We start from the raw sequence: 23,735 nt of genomic DNA on the forward strand, positions 1-23,735 counted from the left end.
GTTACATACTATATTTTAAATATTGAACTAGATTTAATTATAATTTTTTTTTTTACATTAATTTAATTTTAATTTTGCTTTATTGTACTTTAGCATTACTAGGTCCATTCACAAATGGCATTTTATTAAATTTTCTGCATTTACATTAATTTTACATTTTAAATCTAATTCTTACATTACTATTATTTTTCCATTTGCACTTGTTTTTTTTTGTACATTTGTATTATTAAAATATATAAATATATATATATTTTTTTAATAAAATGAATTTCATTTAATTTTCCTTTACAATAATTTTATTTTGTCATTTCCAGTTATTTTGTTTTATTTGCACGGCTTTAGTAACAAATGCACCATAAAAATCACATTAATTATAATTTATACAGTTTTTTTTAAATAAAGCAACATTTTATTCGGTTTCCGTTTTTTTTAATTTAATTTGATTTACCTTTTAGACCTTATTTTATTTTACCATTTGCACTTGTTATTTTGCTTAATTTGTACTGCTTTAGTAATACAAATGTACAATAAAGCACATTAAACCAAGAAAAAAAAAGAGATTACAGAAGATAGTGATTATAAACTTTTAAAAGTAAGAAAGCTGCCTACGTAGACAGCATTAAAGGGATAACGAGCACCATCTGATGTTGACCAGAAATGCTGTCTAGTTTTGTGCGTGTTCTGCATGTCTTACTTGGCGCACAGTCGTCGATGTCGTTCTGGCACAGATCTCCGCTGAATCCGGGGATGCAGCGGCACTTATATCCTCCACGCAGGTTCTCACACACTCCTCCGTTAGTGCAAGGATTCCTCACACACTCGTTAATATCCACCTCACATGTCTGACCTGTAGTGAGACGACAGCGGTTGACGATGATCATGAAATGTAGAGAACGTGAAATGCACATAATCTCACACACTCTTACCTTGCCATCCAGCAGGACAAGCACAAGAGAAGCTCTGAAAATCCTCAGACTCGCGACACACACCTCCGTTCTTACAATGACGTGGAGCACAGGGAGCCAAAACACTCTCACACAGCTCGCCTGAAACACACACAATGAGAAAGTGTCAAAACTGATGCCAAATGTACATATAGGACAGGATTATTATCGTTAACTAAACCCAAATCCAACTTAAAACATTTTTGTAACTTGAAATAAAATAAACATTCATAAAATAATAAAAAACATATTCCTAAATAATTATTAACTTTATTAAATGACAACACTTAATTATAAAACTTTAACTAGAATATAATTTACATAAGTGTGAAATGAATAAATAAACTAAAAAATCTAAAAATAAAAACTTTTATTATGTAATAATAAAATAACATAAATCAAAAACTAATGAAAAATGGAAAAAAAATTACTACACATTTAAATAGTAAAAATAAATAATTCAAATTATCCTAAAATAACTTTTTAAAACAAAACAAAATCAAATTAAAATGACTAAAACAATACAGAAGTTGTTAAAAAATGACTAAAACTAAAATAAAATAAATAATTGAACATATAAAATAATGAAAAACATAAATATAAAAATATAAAAGAAATTAATCAGATGCTGAAATAATTTGTAAAAATAACTTAATAAAAAAATAATAACTTCTAAAAAAAATAGGCCTAGTTGACTACAATAGTATGTGCATGATACTAAAATAACACTGATACAGGCAGGAAAACACTGCAAAAGCAAATTATACATCCCCTGAATGTTTGGGCTAATTTGAATATGTTTTCTGCTACCAGTTAAAGTATATTAAACAATCCACCCAGAATTCTGCAGTTTTCTCCTCCAAATCAATGCAATGCCTGTCGATTCTTTGTTATTTATTGCCTGATTTTTCCAGCTCAGCTCCTGCAAGCACTTCCTTATCTGTTTCCATGGTGAGCAGCTTAAAAAGGAAGTCACTTGGTTGTTTCCTTCTATTGTCAATTCTTTGCCTCAACAGGAAGAGGCCAAACAGGAAATTGAACTATTTGAGTAGCCACCCTTGACACAGTGCTGTTATATGACGTCCCCTGACATTCTTACACACATCTCCACAAAACCTGCCGGTTCAAAACAAGAACCAGCTGTACAATGGCTGTTACGTGTGTGTTCATACCTGTGTAAGGCAGCATGCAGTTACACTTGAATCCGGCCACGTCATCGATGCAGGAGCCTTGGTTTAGGCAGGGGTTGGACGCACACTCGTTAATATTTGTCTGGCAGTTGGGACCTAAATGAAAGAAAACACATACCATCAGATCACACAAAATGCAGAAATAAATAAAAGGGCAAATGCATGCTTTTGGGTGTGTATCAGTAAAGTACAACAGCATCGTGACATACTACGTTTACTCTGTTGTGCAATATAATCAGCTTACAATTACTATTACTTTAAGTTTATGTTACATAGTCTTACATTAAGAATTATTTTATTTGAATCATGTATTGAAAAAATATTTCTGTAATATATTTTATTGAAATGTATTTAAAAGAAATTTAGCCATGCATGCAATCTTCAGAATGTATATATATATATATATATATATGTTGATAATATAATTAATCTTGTTTATTAATAATGCATTTAAAATACATTATTATTTTAATATATTTTTTGTAAAAATAAAAAATTCAACATTTTAAAGGCAAGAAAAATTGCATCCATACTTAAAACGTTCACCAGGCAAAACTGTCATACAATTTATCAAAGTCAAATCCATTTATATGCACAACATACATATACAGAAGCAAAAATACTTTTTGAAAAATAAAGACTTTTATTTAATTTAATAATAAAATATATGACTTTATATGAATTTATTTTTTACTTTTTTGAATAGCACTTTATTATATTTTATATTATTATTATACTATATATTTATTATTTAACATTGACACTGCAGTAAAATTTAAAAATACTAAATCCATAAAAAGAAAATCATAAAATTTCACACAGCCTGTCACGTTTGCATGCTAATATAGAATCTATCTATATTAATCACCTTAAAATTCTTTATTGCATAACTTTAAGTTAAAAATCAGCTCTTTTGAGTTTTAATTCAATGCATTAATGCATTTCAATGCATTAATGCATCTATTAGAACATTTTTTATACAGTTTAACAGGTTGAATGTGAACCGTCACAAACTCCTCCTCTTAAGTACTGCAAACGCTTGTGAACCAGAAAGTGTGCATACTATGAAAAGCCATTAGGACTAATCTTCCAGACTATTTAGGAAGAATTGGGACGCAGCATCTTACCGCTGAAGCCGGCTCTGCAGGTGCACATGTAGCCGCTGGTCATGTCCTTACAGGTGCCTCCGTTCACGCACGGGTTGGACAGACACTCGTTGATGTTGATGTCGCAGTTGCGTCCCGTCCAGCCGGCCTCACACATGCATCTGTAGCTGCTGATCTGGTCCAGGCAGCTGCCGTGGATACAGGGGTTGCTGGAGCACTCGTTGTGTTTGGAGAGGCAGGTGGTATCACGGAAACCCTCGGGACAGAGGCAGGTGAAGCTGTTGACGCCGTCGATGCAGGTGCCGCCATTGTGACACGGGTTCAACGCGCAGTCGTCAATGTTGATGTGACACATTGAGCCTATGAGAAAAAAAAACAATACATGTAAAAATGTGTGGAAAAGATTATAGAAATGCAACATATTTGTGTGCGGAACTGAATAATCAGTGTAATCTATTATAGGACGACTTTGATTTGATTCTAAAAGAGGATTTTGAAGATGATTTCAAGTCAATAATGCTCAACAAGGCTGCATTTATTTGATAAAAAATACAGTAAAAACAGTAATATTGTCAAATATTATTAGAATTTAAAACCATTGTTTACTATGTGAATATATTTTAAAATGTAATTTATTCCTGTGTTGCAAAGCTGTATTTTCAGCATCATTCCTCCAGTCTTCAGTGACACATGATCTTCAGAAATCAAAATAATATACTGATTTGCTGCTCAACAAACATTTATTATCATCCAAGTTGAAAATAGTTGTGCTGCTTATTATTTTTGTGGAATGTGTAGTTTTTGATTTTTTTAATGAATAGAAAGTTTAAAAGAATGCCATTTATTTGAAATAATACAATAATACCATTTGGAATAATACTTTTTTTTTTATTAAATATAATGTAATATATATTATCACTTTTCAAGGTTTACATTTTTACATTTTAATTACTATAACTAAAACTTACAGTTTACTCTCTCTCTCTCACACACACACACACACACACACACAAACAAAAAGGGAAAAGACGGATAAATGAATTGAGGAAACTTGAACAATATGACCAATTTTGACCTATTTAAGACAGTAAAGGAGGTCAAACATATAACACATTCACATATGTTGAGAAGAGACTCTCAATCATTTTCCTCACTGACCATCTGCATTTATCACATATGATGCTCTCCAAAGTCTTCCAGTGATCTTCCAGTGAAGTTTGAAACGTTTAACTATCAATGAGTGAAAATGCACAGTAAAGGAATGTTCCTTGGGACTCTGATGTGTGTTGTCCTCTTGTTCTTTGCCTGCCTTTGTGTGTGTGAGCCCCATCCCAAATCTCCAGCCTGCTCTGAATGCACAAAGGATTTCCTCCACCCTCTTGTGCTCTTTCATTCGTTCTTTCTCTCTGTCTTTCAGACCCGCTCACACACCCCTCACACACTCGCCGAGGGGAGGGCAGGTCCTACAGAGGGCTGTTTGCAGATACAAAAGGACAGACCCTATTTCACACACGGCTGAACAACATTTACCCCCTCGACACACACACATCCCTCCTCTGTAGGGTAATGGGTAACTGTTTGATTCTCTAACAATGGGACTTTACTTGCAGTTTCTCTCTCACGCACTAAACGTGTACAATACTTCCTACAATACCTATAGTACCACTCCAAAAGTGTTCAGGTCATGCTTTAAAAAACAACAACACCTGTTCATTTAAAGCACCCACAGACTGATAACTATTACATACATTTTAGATAAAAAAAAATGTAAATATTCAAAAATAAATTAAAGAAATATATTATTTAAAAACAAAAAAAGGCACTAGAGGCCATGCTAAATAATTTAAATGCAATGAAAAAGAATACTGGAAAACATGCATTCAAAGCTATTTAAATAGGACAATAAATAAAACCGATGTTCAAAAATTATTTTACTTCTCGTATGTGCACAAAGGATTTTGAGCCATATAAGTTATTAAAATAAAGTTGACAATTTCTGTACTTGAAGATTCAAGAAGGAAAATATCAGGGCATATTGCATGTTATTTGCATGCAAGTATTAGTATCTAGTCAATTTAATTAGTTCAAAATTCTTTATTAAATCGTAGGCATATGCATATAAAAAGGCTGTTTCAGCTTTGCATTCAGTGCTATTGTAGTAGAAAAAGTTACAAATAAGGCAGCTGAATGACAAAAATGCTGTATATACACAAAAAACTAACATTTAATAAATTAATTGTGTTTTTTGTTGAAAACTGTCCTCCACTTATGTTGCACAAAGCATTGTGAGCAATATCATTGCTTAATAAAATAAAGTTGCAAATACTGGGACATTCAACAACCTTAAAAAAAAAAAAAATTTTATTTTGCTTGTGAGTTTAGGCATATAAAAACTAGTGTTTAAGCATTATTTTAGTAGAAATTTATGTTGAAAACGAGATAAACTAAATAAAATAAAATTTAGAGTCCGTAAATTTTCTGTAAAGTCTGTAAATTGTGTTCTTTGTTTTTATTATAGGTATAAGAGTAATAAGGCACTTGATTTTGTGCTTAATTATGAAAATCCTCCTGCTGCTGTCCTATATTCACAGTATAACAGGGCCTATTGTACCTTCTCCTTAAATGCAACATACAAAGGGTCAGTCTTGCGATCATTTGGGCCGTAGCATTAATGTTAAGCACACCAGTGTGAGTGTGTGTCCCAGTTGGGAAAGACAGTCTCTGTCCCAAGTCGTATCTGTTATCTGATACACAAGCTCTGCACTTCGCTGGCCACCTGTTCACCTGTTCTCACACACACACACACACAGATGCTGCTCTGACTCACCTGTGTATCCGGGTTCACACACACACTCGTAGCTGTTGATCTTGTCGATGCACTTTCCGTAGTCGCACGGCTTACTCTTGCAGTCGTCAATGTTTATCTCACAGTTCATCCCTGCGGATGCAATCACGACATGATTAAATAAACTCACCGTTATATTTTGCACAAGTGTTTTGATGAGCGTGCATGTGTTACCTGTGGTTCCTTTAGGACAGGTGCATGTGTAGGCGTTCTCTCTGTCCTGGCAGGTGCCTCCGTTTTGGCAGGGTTGGCTCAAGCACTCGTTTATGTTGGTCTCGCACAGGCGGCCCGTGTATCCGGGGCGACAATCACAGGTGAAAGCGGCCATGCCGTCCCGACACACACCATAATGACAAGGGCTCGACACACACTCATTGATGTCCAGCTCACAGTGAGCACCAGCAAATCCTGCAGAAGTACATTTGAAAATACAGATTTAGAATGTTGGAAGTGACACTCATTACATATGCGAAGAGGTTAGCCAATCCTAATACAGGGAATTTACATAGATTTATTTACTAGGTGTGTCTCATTTCTACATAGGCTGCATATGTCATTGAGGCTGCCTCAATGTTTTTGGCGTGGAAAATGAAATAAAACATAAGATGAAAAATAAAAATAAAATAATAAAAAATAAAATACAACAAAACAAGATGGAATAGGTTAAGATTAAAAAGATAAAGTAACAGAAAAAAATAATAAATAATAAAAATTAATTAAATAAACAAAACAATAAAAAATATCATTTAAAATAAAATAATATAAATGCTAGATCAAAAACCTAAACTGAAAATTTAAATCAAATTTAATTGAAATTTTTTACCTTGCCAACTAAGTGAAATAAAATAAGTTGGAGTATTAAGATTACTATAAACTAAATGATTCTAAAATTACAAAATATAATTGTTGATAAAAAGAATTTAATAATAATAATTAAATACTTAAAACAAAAACTAATGATGACAAAAAAAAAATTAAAATAAAATGAAATCCGCAAAATATAAAGATAAAATGCAATGCTAAATATTGAATATAAAATACAATTAATTCTAAAATGACATATAGAATTCCTAAAATAAAGATTCCAAATTCTAAAGGTTCAGTAAGGTGGAATATTTGAACCAAAACAAATGTGAAATCTTTTTGATGCTAGAGATTATCACAACTAATATTATAAATGGGCTGCAAAAGTGCAGAATATGACTAAAAGATATGTACCTGGAGTGCATTCGCAGGTGTATTTGTTGGGTCCGTCTGTGCATTTAGCCCCATTTTTACACGGTGTGCTGGAGCACTCGTCCACATCCACCTGACACAGATTCCCAGAGAACCCTGCAGGGAAAAATGCATGCCATGTTTATTTTGATTGCTCACCTCATTGCTAGTTTTTATGATCAGATCTCTAAAAACAACAATGCTGCACTCACCTTTGGGACATTCACAGTGGAACGAGTTGATCTTGTCCATGCATCTTCCACTGTTGAGGCAAGGTTGTGATGCACAGTCGTCTGTGTTTATTTGACAAAACACACCCTCGTAACCTACAGACCAAAGCAGTCGGTTAGAACAACAGTAATGATGTGCTTTCGTTGCAGGTCAGTGGTTAAAGACTCGTACCTGGCATGCAGATGCAGTGGAATCCACCGATCTGGTCGAGGCAGGTGGCGTCGTTCTGGCAGGGGTTCGACTTGCACTCGTTGACGTCCATTTCACAGCGTGGACCTTCATAACCTTGGAGACACTTGCACTGGAATGAGCCTTTAGTGTTGAGACACCGTCCGCCGTGCTCACATGGGTTGGCGCCTGAGTTGAAAAAACAGTATTGTAATGCAAAACTGTATTGTGTTAATTGTTCTTTCTAATCGATCATGTGCTATTCTTACCAAGCGAGCACTCATCGATGTCTTGGTTGCAGGCGGATCCCGTGTACCCGGGCGGACAGGTGCAGATGGCTTTTCCACTCACTGGGTTCGTGTCACAGTTTGAGCCCTTCTGACATGGGTTACTGATGCAGGCGTCATCAAGGTGACACAGAAGGCCTGTGGGTAACAGTTTTCTTATTGTTAACTAAAATCAAAAACTTAAAAACTGGTATTGGTTCCTGAATTTAAGTAGATATATAAAAGAGATGGTTTTCATAGATGAAATGAAAATAAATTAAATAAACTGAACTAAAATAAAATATTAACGTATGCCAAGACAAAAACTATTGTTTTGTAGGTAGAATAACAAATAAATCAACTTTAAATATAAACAATGTCTGTAAAATTGAGTAAAATTAACTTAACTAAAATAAAATAAAATTTAATAAAATATATAAACAATAAAAGCTTTTGATTGTATAAACAAATTAAAAAACTAAATGAAAATAATGCCTATAAACTAAACTAAATTGAACTAAAACAAAATAATAAAATAAAATGTAATAAAAACTAAAAGCTTTTGGTTGTATAAACACTAAACAGAAATGAAACAAACTTTACAAAACTGAAATTAAATGAAACAAAATAAAATGTAATTAAAAAATGGTTTTATAGACAGAAATGCAACACAACTGAAATATAAATAATACTCATAAAATAAAATAAACTGAAGTAAAATCAAATAAAAATATAATGTAGAAAAGTGAAAAACTGAAAATTTACTAAAATCAAATAAAAGATCGAATAAAATACATTTGTAGATGAAAAACAAACTGTAAATGTAGAAATGTTGCCTTGGCAACTAAAATAAAATAAGAACAAGTTGAAATGAAAATGAAATCAAATAAGTAGAGCTATGAAAATGACTAAAACTTGAACTGAAATATAAAAAAAAGACAAAAGCCCATAATAACATAAAAAAATGTTGATATAAATAATACTAGAATATATTATAAACCGGAAGTAAATGAGGTGGAAGCTGCTGAATGAGACGTGCCTGTGCGTCCGTGTGGACACTCGCAGAAGAACGAGGCGACTCTGTCGTGGCAGGTGGCTCCCGATGAACATGCAGCGCTGGCGCAGTCGTCGATGTTCTCACTGCAGTCGTCTCCCGTCCAGCCGTTCACACACACGCAGTGAAACCCGCCGATGGTGTTGTGACACGTTCCTCCGTTCTGACAGGCGTTAGGAGAGAGCTCACACTCGTCCACGTCCTCCGTACAGTACTGACCTGAAGGAGGAAGGGGTCAGAGGTCACATGTGAGGTGCATGCTAAATAGTTATTGCATTGTATAGTTATTATTATTATTGTGGAGTACAAAAAGCAGTACCGGTCCAGTGTTTGTCGCAGTGGCAGTTGTAGGTGTTTACACCGTCGATACACCTGCCTCCGTTCTCACAGGCGTGCTGGGTGCAGTCGTCAACATTGTGCTCGCACGTCTGACCCGTGAACCCTGCGAGAGACAAATCATTCACATTCAGTGCACATCAAAGAGTCTGAGGACTGTTTATGTGCTCGAGTGACTAACTGAGACTTAAAGGATTAAATATAAACTAAGACAAAAAAAGCATTGCATCCAGACAAACGGTTAATGAATAACTGTGCACATGCAGAGCTATTAACGTATGCAAAGACAAAAACTATTGTTTCTGCAGGCAGGGATGAAATAAAACTAGTTGAAATATACATAATGATAATAATAAAACAAACTAAACTGCAATGTAAACTAAAGGTTACATTTTTATTGGTTTTAATTTATTTATTAATTCACTTATTTGTAAACTGTATTCATTTATAAACATAAAAAAATTCATTTAAAAAAAATTAATTGTTAAATCCTTCATTTATATTATTGGTTAATTCACAGCTGATTAATTGATTCATAAAGGTTATTTATTAATTAATTAATTAATAAAAATATTTAGTAATTAATTCAGAGCAAATATTGGTTCATTCAAAAAAATATTTGTTCAGTCATTTATAAAAAAAAGTATACATTTATTTGTACGTTTATATAAATTATTTGTTAATTCATACATTTATAAAAATCATTCATTCATACAGTGTTTATGAAATGTACTATTCATTTCTTTTTTTCAACAACAACAAACTATTGTTGTTACTATTGTTTAACAACATCAAATGTTGTTGCTGTTGTGTTTATAAAATGTACACATTAATTTATATTTTCACTTAATAAAATTGATTTATTCATTAATTTATTAATAAAAATATAGATTTTTATTTATAAAAACTAATTCATATGTATTCATTAATATTTATTTACACAAATGTTAATCTATTATATTGTATTTATAAAAAATATATATTTATTTATAAAAATACTATTATTTGTAAAATTGATTGATTAATTCATAAAATAACTCACTATTTATAAAATGTATTAATTAATTAATTCATTTATAAATACTGTTTAAAATATTTATAAAATACATTCATTTGTTAATTTAGGTTATTATTTTTTCATTCATAAAAAATAAATATATTTATCTATAAAACTCATTATTTATTGAAGTATTTTTTTCTCCTATTCAATATAAAAATGTGTTTAATCTAATTTGAATTTAGAGAGAAATGGAAAATCACTGACCTGACAGACAGGTGCAGGCGTAGGTGTTGTCACTGGTCTGTAAGCAGGTGCCTCCGTTCCTGCAGGGCGAGGGGTGGCACGGATGGTAGAGGCGCTCACAGTGTGTGCCGGCGTATTTAGGTGGGCAGCGGCACAGGTACGAGCCCACCTCGTTTATACAGGTGCCTCCGTTTCGGCAGGGGGAGGGCGAGAGGGCGCACTCGTTCACGTCCTGCCGACACGTCTGTCCGTGGAAGTTCGGAGGGCAGCTGCAGATGTAGTGCGACTCAAATGCTGAACATTGCCCGCCGTTGGCACAGGGGTTCGACGCACACGGGTCGGCCTGTTGGCATGTTTTACCTGCAAAAATACAGAGGTTAACTTATCATGCAACAGATGATCTGTACAAACCAGGCCCTACAGTTCGGCACACATGTGATTCATGGCTTAACTGTTACGTTTAAACATCAGAGAGTGACAGCTAATCATTCGCATGTTTTTTTTTTCTTGCCAATTTTACTCATTCAAGCTATTTTAAACCATTGTTGTGAAAGAGAATTCAAATCAGCACTTGAACAACCTTTCACATACATACAAAGTTACGTTAAAATACCCGTTTTGGCAAGTATTCTGTTAAACACTGTCGGTTATGTCTTATGTGAATGTGTGTCAGCATTTGGTCTTAAAGAAATAAGCCTGTAAACACCCGTCTGGTCTTCTAATCAAGCTTTATTTAAGATTAATCTGTATTTAACTTGTGCATTGAGCACTATTGTGATATTTTACACTTAATTATGACATTTCTGCACCTGCATACTACTGTTACTGACTTTATTTGTAACCGTGTTATGTTGTATATTCATTATGCTTGTAATTTGTGTAATTGTTCTGTTTTATAACTGACTGTTTTAATGAAGCTAGTAGCTTCTGCTGTGGTACGTATAAAAATACGTTTTCGTTATTTTTTCATTTTATTGCTATTCTGAAAAATGATCCCATCTATGACTCAAACTATGTAATATGTGACCATGGACTACAAAACCAGTCTTAAGTGTCAATTTTTTTCGAAAATTGAGATTTATACATTATCTGAAAATCTGAATAAAGAAGCTTTCCATTGATGTATGGTTTATTAGGATCGGACAATATTTGGCAGAGATACAACTATTTGAGAATCTGGAATCTGAGGTTGCAAAAAAATGGGTGCAATGCATATTACTAATCAAAAATTTAGTTTTGATATATTTACGGTAGGAAATTTACAAAATATCTTCATGGAACATGACCTTTACTTAAAATCCTTATGATTTTTGGCATAAAGGAAAAATCAATAATTTAGACCCATGCAATGTTTTTTTGCCTGTTGCTAAAAATATACCCCAAGACTGGTTGCGCCACTACATGCAACCCATGAGGACGAGGGTGATTTATGCACGTGTACCTGACCATCCAGGTGGGCAGCGGCAGGTAAAGGTCTCGAGCGTGAGCAGAGAGCATGTCCCGCCGTTTCGGCACGGAGAGCCCATGCAGATGTTATTGACAGGCGTCAGACAGAGCGGGCCGCTGTATCCCAACATGCAGTCGCAGACCAGCTCCACGTCATTGCCCTTCATCTGTGTGCGACACGTGCCTCCGTTAAGACACTGCGACGGGCTGCAGGGGTTCGGGAACTGACACTGGGGGCCGACGAAGTCTGCAGGACACCTGAAGAGACACAAAACATGGAACAATTCATATACTTTAACAACCGTTTAGAACAAAATGGACTGAAAAAGTAGATAAACATGACAAAACAGTCAAGTAAAAAAAATTTGGGGAAAAAAATGTATTCACAAAAACACAAATATTTCTTTAAAGGGTTATGGGCATGCTAATTATATTAATATATATTCGTTTATTTTATAACTCATATGTATTTACAGAGTCTATAAGAAAACTAAACAAAAAAAAACTGATTAATTAGTTATTATAATATTATATACAGTAGACACAGATTATAATTTTTTTGTTTGAGAACAAAATTGTTTCAAGACAGCTAAGTGTGAAAAAGGTCCAAGTGAATTTTTTTTTTACACACATTTACACAAAATATATTTTAAAAAGCATAAGCATATATTTATATATGAAACAGATATTTTTAGGAAACCCTGAAAAAAAAAAACTATTATATTATAATATATAATTAAAATATAACAATATACTTTTGTTAAGGGTTATACTAATGATAATTGTTTTAGAGTTAAAGTGCAGACGTCTATGATATGTTTTCACTCAGATGGCCAAGTAAACCTATGTGTGTGTGCACACGTATAAAACAGTGTGTGAAAGAAAGACACTGTTCAAACTCATCTTCATTCCTCAGGGCAATCAGGAGCCCACACAGTGTCACATGCTCTCTCTTTCTGTCTCATATGAACACATACGAACACATCATATGACACCGAACATCTGAACACTTTCTTCAACAGCCAATAAAGATCATTTCAAAAAGTGAAGTAGACAGTAAGATATAGTAAATGCAGATTGTTTTATTCATGTGAGTGTGTGTTTGTGAGCTGCAGCAGGTGTGTGCATAAATAAGGGCAGCTGTGCTTAGGCCCCTCCCACTGCACTCTGCCCCTCCCCCAAAGCTTGTTGCCATGGCGAGTGGCATAAGGTCACTAAGGCAGCTCCCAAGAGAGGATCAAACTCCGCCCCCTCCTAAACTCCTGCTGCTGATATCTCACTTTTATCAGCACAGAATCTCCATTGGTATGATTTGATCTAATCCATATTCATCATTTCCATTTATTCCATCTACTATGTGCTTATCTTAAGTCTGTATTAAACATATCACAGGCCTGGGCTGAATATATCAAAATCTTAGTGCTTAATGTTTCTTTCTCAAATTTAAAATGAATTCAATTTTTTGTATAGTGTCAGAAGTTTGTATCTTAATATATAGAATTTCTTTACAAAATGTAGTGCATGCACACATTGTGCTTTTATGAATTCATTGTTCTTAGTTTAAGAAAACTTAAATATATTTTTTTATTTTTTTTTTACAATTCAATAATATTAATAATAAATTTATATAAAAAGTAATTTAATTTTTTAAAATAAAATGTTATAACATATAATAAAATTTGTATTATACGAATAAGTATATTTATTTATAAATAAATATTTAGGTTTTAAATAAATATAATAGGTTTTAAAGCGCAATACTGTATATAGTGCAGTGCATTTTAATAAATTCAGTTGATCTTTAAAAGAAAAAAAAAATCATATATACAAAAAAAAATTGTTCTTTAAAATAAAAAGTAAATAATAAAATGTATTACACAATATATAAATAAAGTTATAAATTATATATATATTTTAAAAGATATCAATATAGTGTGTGAGTATACACACATACATACACACACACACACACACACGTAAACCTTTTCACAATACATTTGATTTGCTAAATTGACGTGCAGTAGTTTAATAATAAAGACATCCCATGGCAAACACTTGCATGCGCAGATGCGTGTGTGTGAGTTTACTTGAGGCATTAACACAGTCTGTCTCTCTTTGTCCCCAGAGACAGAAGCAGAAGTCATCTGCAGCCCGTCGTGGCAACAGGTCCGAGAGCAGGAGTGCGTGTGAGATTCGACTCTGAACAGATGCTGCAGTGACCTGTGACCCCTGAGCACATTTGTGACTGCAGGCTACAGACCCCCCATTCCAGTGGGCCGGTCTACCATCTGCTGCTGCCTTCTGTGTGTGTGTGTGTGTGTGTTCATACCACAGACTTCCTGCCCTTGGTGTGAATCAAAACAACAAACTTTCATTTTCTGCGTCTGGCCCTCAGAGACATATTCTTATACTTCACACCTTTACAAACACACGACTTTGAGACTTATTTGAATCAGGTGATGTTCTGTTGATACAAGTAAAGAACTGATTAAATTTTAGGCTATGTATTTGTTCTTCATATTTGTTTAGATTGTTTCTGGAATTATAACAAAACACTTTTCGACCATTTAAAAAAATAAATAACTTGATCTCATCAATGACTCGTTGATCTTGTCTTGGATCTGAGTCGCTCTCTTCACTTATATGAAAAAATGTGCTTTTGTCATTAAAATTTTTTATTGCAGTTTTTATTTTAGTCATTTTATTTCTTCAACTTATTTTATTTCAAAGGCAATATTTCTCATTAAGTTTTTAAAATGTAAAACTAACTTTTTTTTTAGTTTAAGTTTTAATAATATTTATACTGCATTCACTAATATTTTGAATTATCATTTATTTTTATATTTAAGTTTATATTAGGTTTTAGTCATTTTATGTTGCACATTCATCTGTAACATTTCACTTTATTTCATTTAACGGAAAAATACAGTGCTTACATTTTGAACTCTAGTTATAGGTTTCACATGCATATTTCAGTTCTGAGACGATGACCACAGGACAGCACGTCGCTAACTATAAACGGTGCATGCAAAACCACACTTTAACCTAAATGCATCACATGGAAGTTTATGAGAAATTCTCTAATGTGGAAGTTACGCAATAAACGTCATGTAACCACACGCCAAATGCCGTTTCACACAGTTTTGGTGGGAAGACAAATTTAGAAGCATATGGTTTGCATGTCTTTCTGTCTCCTGCTCAAATACATTACGATTCATTCTACAAATAGCTTTCGTAATGCGCATCATCACCCCAAAATACAGCACATGCTTCTAGTATGACGATGCATTCAAAATACACACACAAATGTATTAGATTAGTCTCAAAATGATGACACCCCATCCAAAAGCTGTCACCAATCCAATCACAACCAGTGATAGAAGATCATAAATTCCACACTTCCAATTAACTTCCCGCCCTCCAACATTCCAGAAGTTCCAGAAGTGATGTCACGTGCCTTTGGAATGATCAGGAGCTATAGAACACTTAATCATGGTTGAAAATCTAAAACTAAATATTATCGATTGCATTCTAACACATTTTGGAACTGCATTCACTTATATCACTAAAACACAAAGCCAAAAATATAGAAAATCAACTGGTTGGAGCTGTTGACTTTCTCCAAACAGGAACATCTGACATCTAGAAAGACAAAGTGCTCTAAATGATTTCAGAATTCTTGCCTTTAGAGGTTGTTGATTAATACAGGATTGAATTCAATTAACAAATATTATTCCCCAATAAGCACTGAACTACCATTACAAACATTACTACCATTAAAAACATGACAAATGGATGTTTTACAAGACTGTACATCAGTGTTATTTTAGTATTTATACAGTATTCATAAGCTTTTATTTGTATTTATTTCGTTTTATTTTATTTTCTGCTTTCATTTGAATTAATTCGATTTTTATTATTATTTGATTTCATGTAATACAATTGTATATTTTTTGAATAAATAAATTATTGATTGATTTATTTGAATTTACTAAAGTGATCTGTGCAGCAATGTTGTTATTGTTAACTAAACCTACTATAAACACAACCAAGCTTAGCTTGTCCATGACACCCCCATAACTCCAACCACACCTAAAAACACTTGCAATAATTGGTTTTAATATGGCATCAACCAAAAAGGTCAAGTTTCAGAGTCTAGAATTAGTATGTAATCTAGTACGACTACATTCTGAGACATTCAGTGCCAGAGTTTCACCCCTGCACATTATCTGCTTGAAAATCATGTAAACCTCATCTGTCATCAACGATCATCACAGGCACCTCTAACTCCTTAACTGACTAAAGTAGGACATCCTCTCATGAAATGTCAGAAGTTCACATGAAGTTTACCCATGTCTAGCAGCGCCCACCTCAGTTCAGATGCAACAATTCAGAGAAATCCCCACACGCTCATGCACACAAACACCAGCCAGTTACAAACAATTTCCAAGGCTGAGAATCGGACCACACAGGAAAGGCGTCAAAGTTCATAGAAGATATTTATGGGAGAAAAGAGGATCCAAAATATCTCCGCTCTTCCTGTTTATCATCGGGATCATCACAACAGGATGTTCAGGGTTTGTCCCCCAGTGAATGTGTCTGCGAACCACTCATTACTGAGAGATACGATGTCTCTCATCTTTTTTAGACTGATTCATTCATTAATTAGTGCCATTTGATAATGCAACCGTAACTGTTATAATTGCTCATTCTCTGCATTACAGATCTGAACAAACCTTGGAACACTAGGGTATGCAACATTGCTACATATGTGAATGACTCCTCAAATGGAGCAGCTCATTGTAGGCAATAAAAAAAGTGAAAAAACTCCATTGATTTGCACTGAACAAAAGACTAAAATAACAGATCAGTAAGCAACCAAAAAGAATGACCTAGCAACCATCCAAAAACAGAACATCCTAGACAAAACAGTGTCAAATCACCATACAAATCATTCAGAACACCCTAGCAACCAATCAGAACACTCTAAAATGGTAACGGAAACTTTTTCACAGGCATAGACTCACATTTTCATTAAAAGAGGAAAAAAATGGTTGCGCTTTTATTCTAATTTAAAACAAAGTAAGTATAATACAAGGAATCTTCTAGATCTTCTGGAAAATGCATGATCAAATGCAGAACAGGAAGCGTGGCTAAACGTGGTCTCTCACACTTGTTTGCTTTTAAATTTCCCCTCTTTAAAGCATCACACACACACACACACTCAGTCCTTTCTCATGAGTTCCTGCAATCTTATTACCCCCTCCACCATCTGCCCTCCAAAAAAGACACCATTCACTCACACACACACACACACACACACACACACACACACACACACACACAAACAGCCTCCCGGGTGTAAGAAAACATACAACAAAAGCGACAAAGATAGAGAAACAAACAATTTCAAACAAACATGTTCTGATTTTGATTGCCAAATCATAGTGAATCTTGCTATATGCATCATATGAGAATAAAACCAAGTTTTATTCCATGCTAAGTGTGTGTGTGTGAGACAATGGACGTGAGGGCCAGCTGTTGGGCTGAATGGCATGAATAGACATTGACAGAAGCAGCGTCCCACTGCAGCAGGGCACCAACGGACTACTGGGGGGTTGGTAGGGGGGTCTTTTATCTAAGTTTGAAACAGAATGACTATGGGCGCGTGCACAATCGCACATGCGCACACACACAAACACACTCGCAAGATGCTTCGAGCTTTGTCTGGTTGCTAAGATGGGGTTTGGGCCTGAAAATGGAATCTCAAAGTGGTTGATTACAGCTTAAAAACAAATACACAGGTATACATACACTTTTCTTCACTACACTGAGTTTGCATGGTGTCTACTGGCGTTTTACTAGATTGTGTGCAACTCTTTTTAAAATGAATGTTCTTTAGTGGTCAGCAAAGAACCACTGAGCTGCTATATGGTTGTTTGAAGATTCAGAAAGTTCTTAATTCATTTGGTTTTTAGATCTGTGTTTTGGATTCTAGGTCACAAAACTTGAGAGGAAAAGTTATTTTTTTTAAATGAAACCTACACTCTTAGAAATAAAGGTTCCAAATCAGGGGATTTACAGCAATGCCATTAAAGAACTATTTTTGGTTCCCCAGTTTAAAAGTTAAAAATATAGAACCTCTGTTTTCAAGAGAGTAGAACTTTTTTTGGTTCATCTAAGAACTTTTCAGTAAACAGTTCTTAAAATAATAGCTTTTTCTTAATGTGAAGAACATTTTAATGCTTAAAGAACCTTTTGTACAATGGAAAGATTCCATGGATGGTAAAATTTCTTCATAGAATCAGATGCCAATTAAGGACCTTTATTTTTGAGATTTCACTATTAAAAATAAAGCTTAGAAATGCCATAGAAGAACCATTTTGGTTCCTCAAAGAACCCTTCAGGACCGTTATTTTTAAAGTGTGTGTACAACATCAGACGAAAATCTTTATATTTTTATATTATAAGTTTTTGTAACGTACCTGCATGATGCTTCTCCGCTCGGCTTGAGCTCACATATTCCACCATTCTGACAGTATTCTGAGCATCTTTGCCCTAAACACAAAGACAAACATCTGTTAGTGCATCCCAACAATCACACACTTAACCACACAAATCACCAGCAGACGAACCAGGTCGAACACCCACCCACCTGTGCATCCCATAGCACACCTGTCAATGCAAACACACATGCTAACTCCTCACAAAAGAACCTCACCACCTATAGACTTCAATAAAGGGACCTGAGCCCTTTGTTTTGTGGCCCCGATGGAGAGCCACTGGCCTTTTGTTGGGCTCTGAATAACTGACTTTGATGGAGGAGTGGGGGGGGGGGTGGTTCTTGACTATACATCAAAAGAGATCCTGAAAAATCCAGTTATCCAACACTAAGCCTGGAAATAGCTTCACATCCTCAACAATCCGCTCTCCATGTGGCCATCAGCCTTTAACAAGGGTTTAAACTCAAAATACAGTCTTCCCGTCTCAGTATTAATATATCAGCTTTATACTAGTTTAAGTTTAGCTGACAGTGGTCTGACACATCTTGACTTTCTGCAGTCTGGGAGGGCATTCAATGTGTTTTAATAAGCCAAATGTGTCCATTTATGGAAGGAAGTATATTTATTTCGCAGAAGCGTGCATCATCACACTTTAAGGATTAACAGAGCATCTAGGCCAGTCGCTCTAGACTGCAGTTGTGCACTTGTTGAATGAAACCAGCTGCCTGCAGGCCGTCTTTAATTGGTAACGACTGTCTACAGAAAAAGCTCTCAGACTAGTCCACATCACAGATTAAGCCACCAGTATTGATCCTCTTTTTGTTTCTTTAAAATGTCAATGCACAGACTGGGTTGTACCATGGATTTCACACACTTTTTGCCTAGTGAACTTATATATATATATATATATATATATATATATATAGATATGCAATGGATGTATTATTTATATTACAAATTTGAACAAAATTTAATATATTAAAATGTAATTAAAATTAAATAAAATATGAAAAACTAAATTATATTTGTATAATAGTAATTTCAATGACTTCTTGTTATGATATTTTGCTTAACTTGTGTAGCTACCTCAGGTTTAAATTGTGCAGAATATCACTTTTTAAGAGTTTGTTTCGTTTCCTGTCTAGTCTTGTCTAGTTTTGTCATTTCCCCTGTCTGTCAGGCTCTCGGTTCCTCCACGGGTGCGTGACCTGATGTATATGTGTGTGTGTGTGGAGGGGGAGCGCGCGCGACAGCTGCGGGGCCCACGCCGGGCGGACAAAAGAAATCAGAGTCCAGCACGAGCCCATAAAACACTGTCTCGAGCTATTGTTTACCGGCGCACGAGAACAACAGCACAGTCCCTTCCTCCTCCTCCTCCCTTCATTCAAGCACAGATCGCTTTCCTCCAGACTCCACACACTATTCAACTCAATCAAACATCTCAGACAAGACAACGTCCTAAAAAACAACCGCAATAACTAAAGAAATCAAGCACTCGCACTGTCATAAAAAGTTACAGGGATACTTCTGAAGTTACTCAACTTTTAACGTGAAGACAGAAATCTGTCATCTTTACGGTTATACGCATGGTAACAAGAACAGAGTTACATAAGTGAGAGTGAAAGAGATAAATAACAATTCAGATTAATAGGAAAAACGTGCTGTCTAGTGCACCCTGTATAAACATGCACTATTCTATTCAATATTGATTTAACTTTATATTTTCATAACTGATATCTTATGTATTGCTCATTGTGTAGAGACTTTGGCACAATTGTATCATGCAAAACCCATGCCTGTAAAAACATGACTTAAAAAAATATATGGAGCTGTAAGAAAGAGAAAGTTGTGCAGAAAATAATCTTATGTTTGTCCCAATATCAGGCTGTTCTGTGCAACAAGTGACGCTCGAATCACAAGCTGCGAGGAAATATCACTAAAATAAAAACTCAGAAGTGTGAAATGAATTCACTTAGAATCATACGAATATATAATTGTGAAATGTTATTAGTTGGTGTATGATACCTTGTGCCACCGTCCCGAGCGATGCTGCCGTCAGTAGCGTTAATTTCACCAAGAAACGGTTCATAACTCCGCCTCGGCGTTACAACTTCTTTAAAATCCTTCCTGAAGCTCTCATAGATCCCAAGAAGTCTTCTTTAAATCTTCAGAAAGTGCAGGAGAGTTCGAATAAATATCCGTGTTAATCAATAAATAAATCCCGACGTCTCTCAAGAGCGTCCGCTCGTGGGAAACTCTGCTCGGTTCTCCGTTTGTAGCGCGCCGCTGACGTCACCGTCGCGTGGGACTCTGAAAGCACGCTCTTCCGAATGACTTCTCACGCGCACGCGCAGCTGATATTATCCCACCCCGCAGGTACCGAGGGGGAGATTTCCTTCAAATTATTGTGGGTCTGAAAAAAATGAAAGGAGCGAACACTCCCTCCACAGTTTAGTTTCACCGCAAGGGAAGAAAAAAAAAGAAGAAAAAAAAAACACTTTCTCACACTCTCTTCCCAGGGTGAATGTGGGATATGCAGGTTTATTCCTGTCCCATGTGGAGGACTGAGGAGGGACTATAGCTACAGGGTGGATCACTGCTTTCTGCTGGCGCCAGCTCGGACGGGGACGGGGGGGGGGGTGGCTGATTAGCAAATCAATACCCGAATAAGGAATTATATATATATATATATAATGCTTTGGACAAGCATCGAATCATTACCATATTCCCATTTTTAGCCCACAAAAATACAAATATCATGCTTTTGCCATTTCTTGAATACAATTACTGTACAATGGTACCACCACCATACTTTTTTTTTGTAAATTAGATCACATTACTTAGTCATACTCTCTTTTTCTCTCTTTATCTCACTTTGCTAGTTCAATAGTCATTTCTAAAATGATCAATAAGTGGTAAAGGTCAACGATGTCAGAGGAATTCCCCTTTCTATGACCTATAACTGCACTGCATTGATTGCTTTCATTTCTCTTTTAATGTTTCAATTTGTGATTTGTATGTGAATGCAATATCTGTCGTTCAAATATTGTTTTTGTTCACAAGTTTTATTTGCTTTTCCCCCCTTTTTTTGGCATGGAAGTGTATGTGTGGTTTCATCACCCCAGGAATTATAGTAATGACACATCACGTTTGACAGCACGCACGAAATGTGTGCATGTCTGTGTGTGTCGGCCCGTGGGAACCGTTTGATTGTGGAATCTGCAACCGCAGGGCATACAAAAATAAAGAGTTGAGTGAGAGGGAGAAAGAGAGTGTGTGCCAGTACTGTAACTGACGAATGTTAGAAATCAGTTGATGAGCCCAAGAGACAAATAACGTCTCGTCGTGCCACTGAGGTTTCATTATGATTATTGAATGAAAGTCTCCAAGTGATTGCAGAAAGGTCACATACAGTAAGCCTAATTTGATTCGAGAACAGTGGCACTTCCTTTTTCCTCTGTTCCTAAAACTCCCTTCCTTCCCATTTGAAGACACAGGGAGAAAGGGATTGGATTTGTATGCATGAGGGTTTTGTGTTAAAGGTTTAAATGTTCAAAAGTTAACTTTTAAACAGAAAGAATGCATGAATGCATGCATGAATGAATGAATAAAAAGATTGCATTAATATGAGGGAATTTCCTACAATGATTTTCACAGGTATTTTCCTTATATTTGAAATTACACATTGCATTGTTCACATTATATTATTATTTTTTCATCTTCTTAAAAGCAGAATACAATACATAAAAAAATTAAAAAATAAATACACAGAACATGTTAATGTGAAGGAATTTCCTGTAATGTTTTTTCACATGAATGTTCCTTAGATTTTAAATTACACATTGTATTAAATAACAAATTTGCATGGTTTACATTTTTATTGTTTGTATTTTTGTTTTTGTTTGTTTGTTAAAACTACTTATCAGAACATTATCAGTGGCCTTTTTTTCCTTTTCTACTTGTTTTCTTCTTACATAACAGCAGAATACAAACGAACAAACAATAAATAAATAATTAGTAAGTGTTTAAGTTTAAATAATTCTATTTTTTGAGAAAAAGAAACTTTTCTCCAAAAATAATAACAGAAAATTAGTTGCTTGGGTCAAAATACTGATTTAAAATAATGAATGCATTGCAGTTTAACAGTTAACTTAATGTCTGTAAATACTGTGAGTTATTCAGATCAGCTTATTTTAGTCAACTTGTTGCATTTGTCTGGCTTCTGATGTTTTGCATCTCATCAAAAGCAACCTAGCAAAAGAAAAACCAGTCCAGTTGACTAGAATCACTCTTCTAGTCAGGTTAACTTGCACAGAGGCCCGTCATGATCAAATAGCGTCTGTCACCTACAAGGTCCTGAATGACTGAAGTACTGTATAATCACCTGACGAATCTCACACATACACACTGTGAACAAGTCCTCGCATGCCGTCCCTCCCTCCTTCCCTATCCTGCCAGAGTTTGAATAATAAAGCTTTATTTGCATTTCTAAAGCTGATGACAGACACAACCCCCCATTGGAGAAATCTCAAACCTGAGCTGAGCATGCCTGTACTCTTTACCCTACAGTGTTTGTGTGTGTGTGTGTGTGTGTGTGTGTGTGTGTGTAAACACATTCAGAGACAGAACATCAGGATTCAGGAGAGGCTGCAGTCTTTTCACACACAAGCACACTCACACACACACACACACACACACACACACACACACACACACACACACACACACACACATACATATGTGTGCTGGTGAGAAAGGAGACGCCTCAAGCTTTATGACAGGAAATGAGCCCAATTCACATAGAACAGACAGAACAGAGATCTGAACCACTTTAAAATCCTGAATCTGTTTATAGTACTCAATGTTATAATGAAGAGTAGAATGATGCATAATGACTTTGATTATCATTTTAACTTTCTTTTAAGGCCTTAAAGGAGTAGTAGATTAACACAAAAATGAACAATTATTGAGAATTGTTGCTTCATGGGAAAAGATTTGGACAAATGTAGCACTACAGCATCACTTGCTCACCAATGGATGCTCTGCAGTGAATGGGTGCCGTCAGAATGAGAGTCCAAACAGTTGATAAAAGCATCTCAATAATCCACAAGTAATCCAAACCACTCCAGTTCATCAATAAAAAGTTGTGTTATTGTAAGAAATCCATTATTAAGAAATTTTAAGGGTT

The 23,735-nt window shown here is 34.9% G+C and overlaps 1 protein-coding gene across 2 annotated transcripts in view; it reads right to left on the bottom strand.

Moving 5' to 3' along the window:
- Positions 1 to 20,898, bottom strand: part of LOC132116932 (neurogenic locus notch homolog protein 1-like) — a 33,075-nt gene extending 12,177 nt beyond the window's left edge. Inside the window, exons 1-16 of one of the 2 annotated variants that reach the window (XM_059525837.1) lie at positions 20,573 to 20,898; positions 18,530 to 18,602; positions 12,040 to 12,302; positions 10,620 to 10,958; positions 9,339 to 9,461; positions 9,005 to 9,238; positions 7,969 to 8,124; positions 7,703 to 7,888; positions 7,513 to 7,626; positions 7,304 to 7,417; positions 6,260 to 6,493; positions 6,068 to 6,178; positions 3,262 to 3,600; positions 2,117 to 2,230; positions 927 to 1,046; positions 695 to 847 (exon numbers count right to left, since the gene is read on the bottom strand). In XM_059525837.1, the coding sequence (XP_059381820.1) occupies positions 695 to 847; positions 927 to 1,046; positions 2,117 to 2,230; positions 3,262 to 3,600; positions 6,068 to 6,178; positions 6,260 to 6,493; positions 7,304 to 7,417; positions 7,513 to 7,626; positions 7,703 to 7,888; positions 7,969 to 8,124; positions 9,005 to 9,238; positions 9,339 to 9,461; positions 10,620 to 10,958; positions 12,040 to 12,302; positions 18,530 to 18,602; positions 20,573 to 20,636 (2,737 nt within the window). In that variant the 5' untranslated portion in view covers positions 20,637 to 20,898. Of the gene's footprint in view, positions 1 to 694; positions 848 to 926; positions 1,047 to 2,116; positions 2,231 to 3,261; positions 3,601 to 6,067; positions 6,179 to 6,259; positions 6,494 to 7,303; positions 7,418 to 7,512; positions 7,627 to 7,702; positions 7,889 to 7,968; positions 8,125 to 9,004; positions 9,239 to 9,338; positions 9,462 to 10,619; positions 10,959 to 12,039; positions 12,303 to 18,529; positions 18,603 to 20,572 lie in introns of those variants that run through there. The other variant, XR_009425720.1, reaches the window with a different exon arrangement.
- Positions 20,899 to 23,735: the final 2,837 nt, after the last annotated feature.

Source organism: Carassius carassius, chromosome 36 (genome assembly GCF_963082965.1).
Source record: "Carassius carassius chromosome 36, fCarCar2.1, whole genome shotgun sequence".
NCBI classification, from domain to species: domain Eukaryota; kingdom Metazoa; phylum Chordata; class Actinopteri; order Cypriniformes; family Cyprinidae; genus Carassius; species Carassius carassius.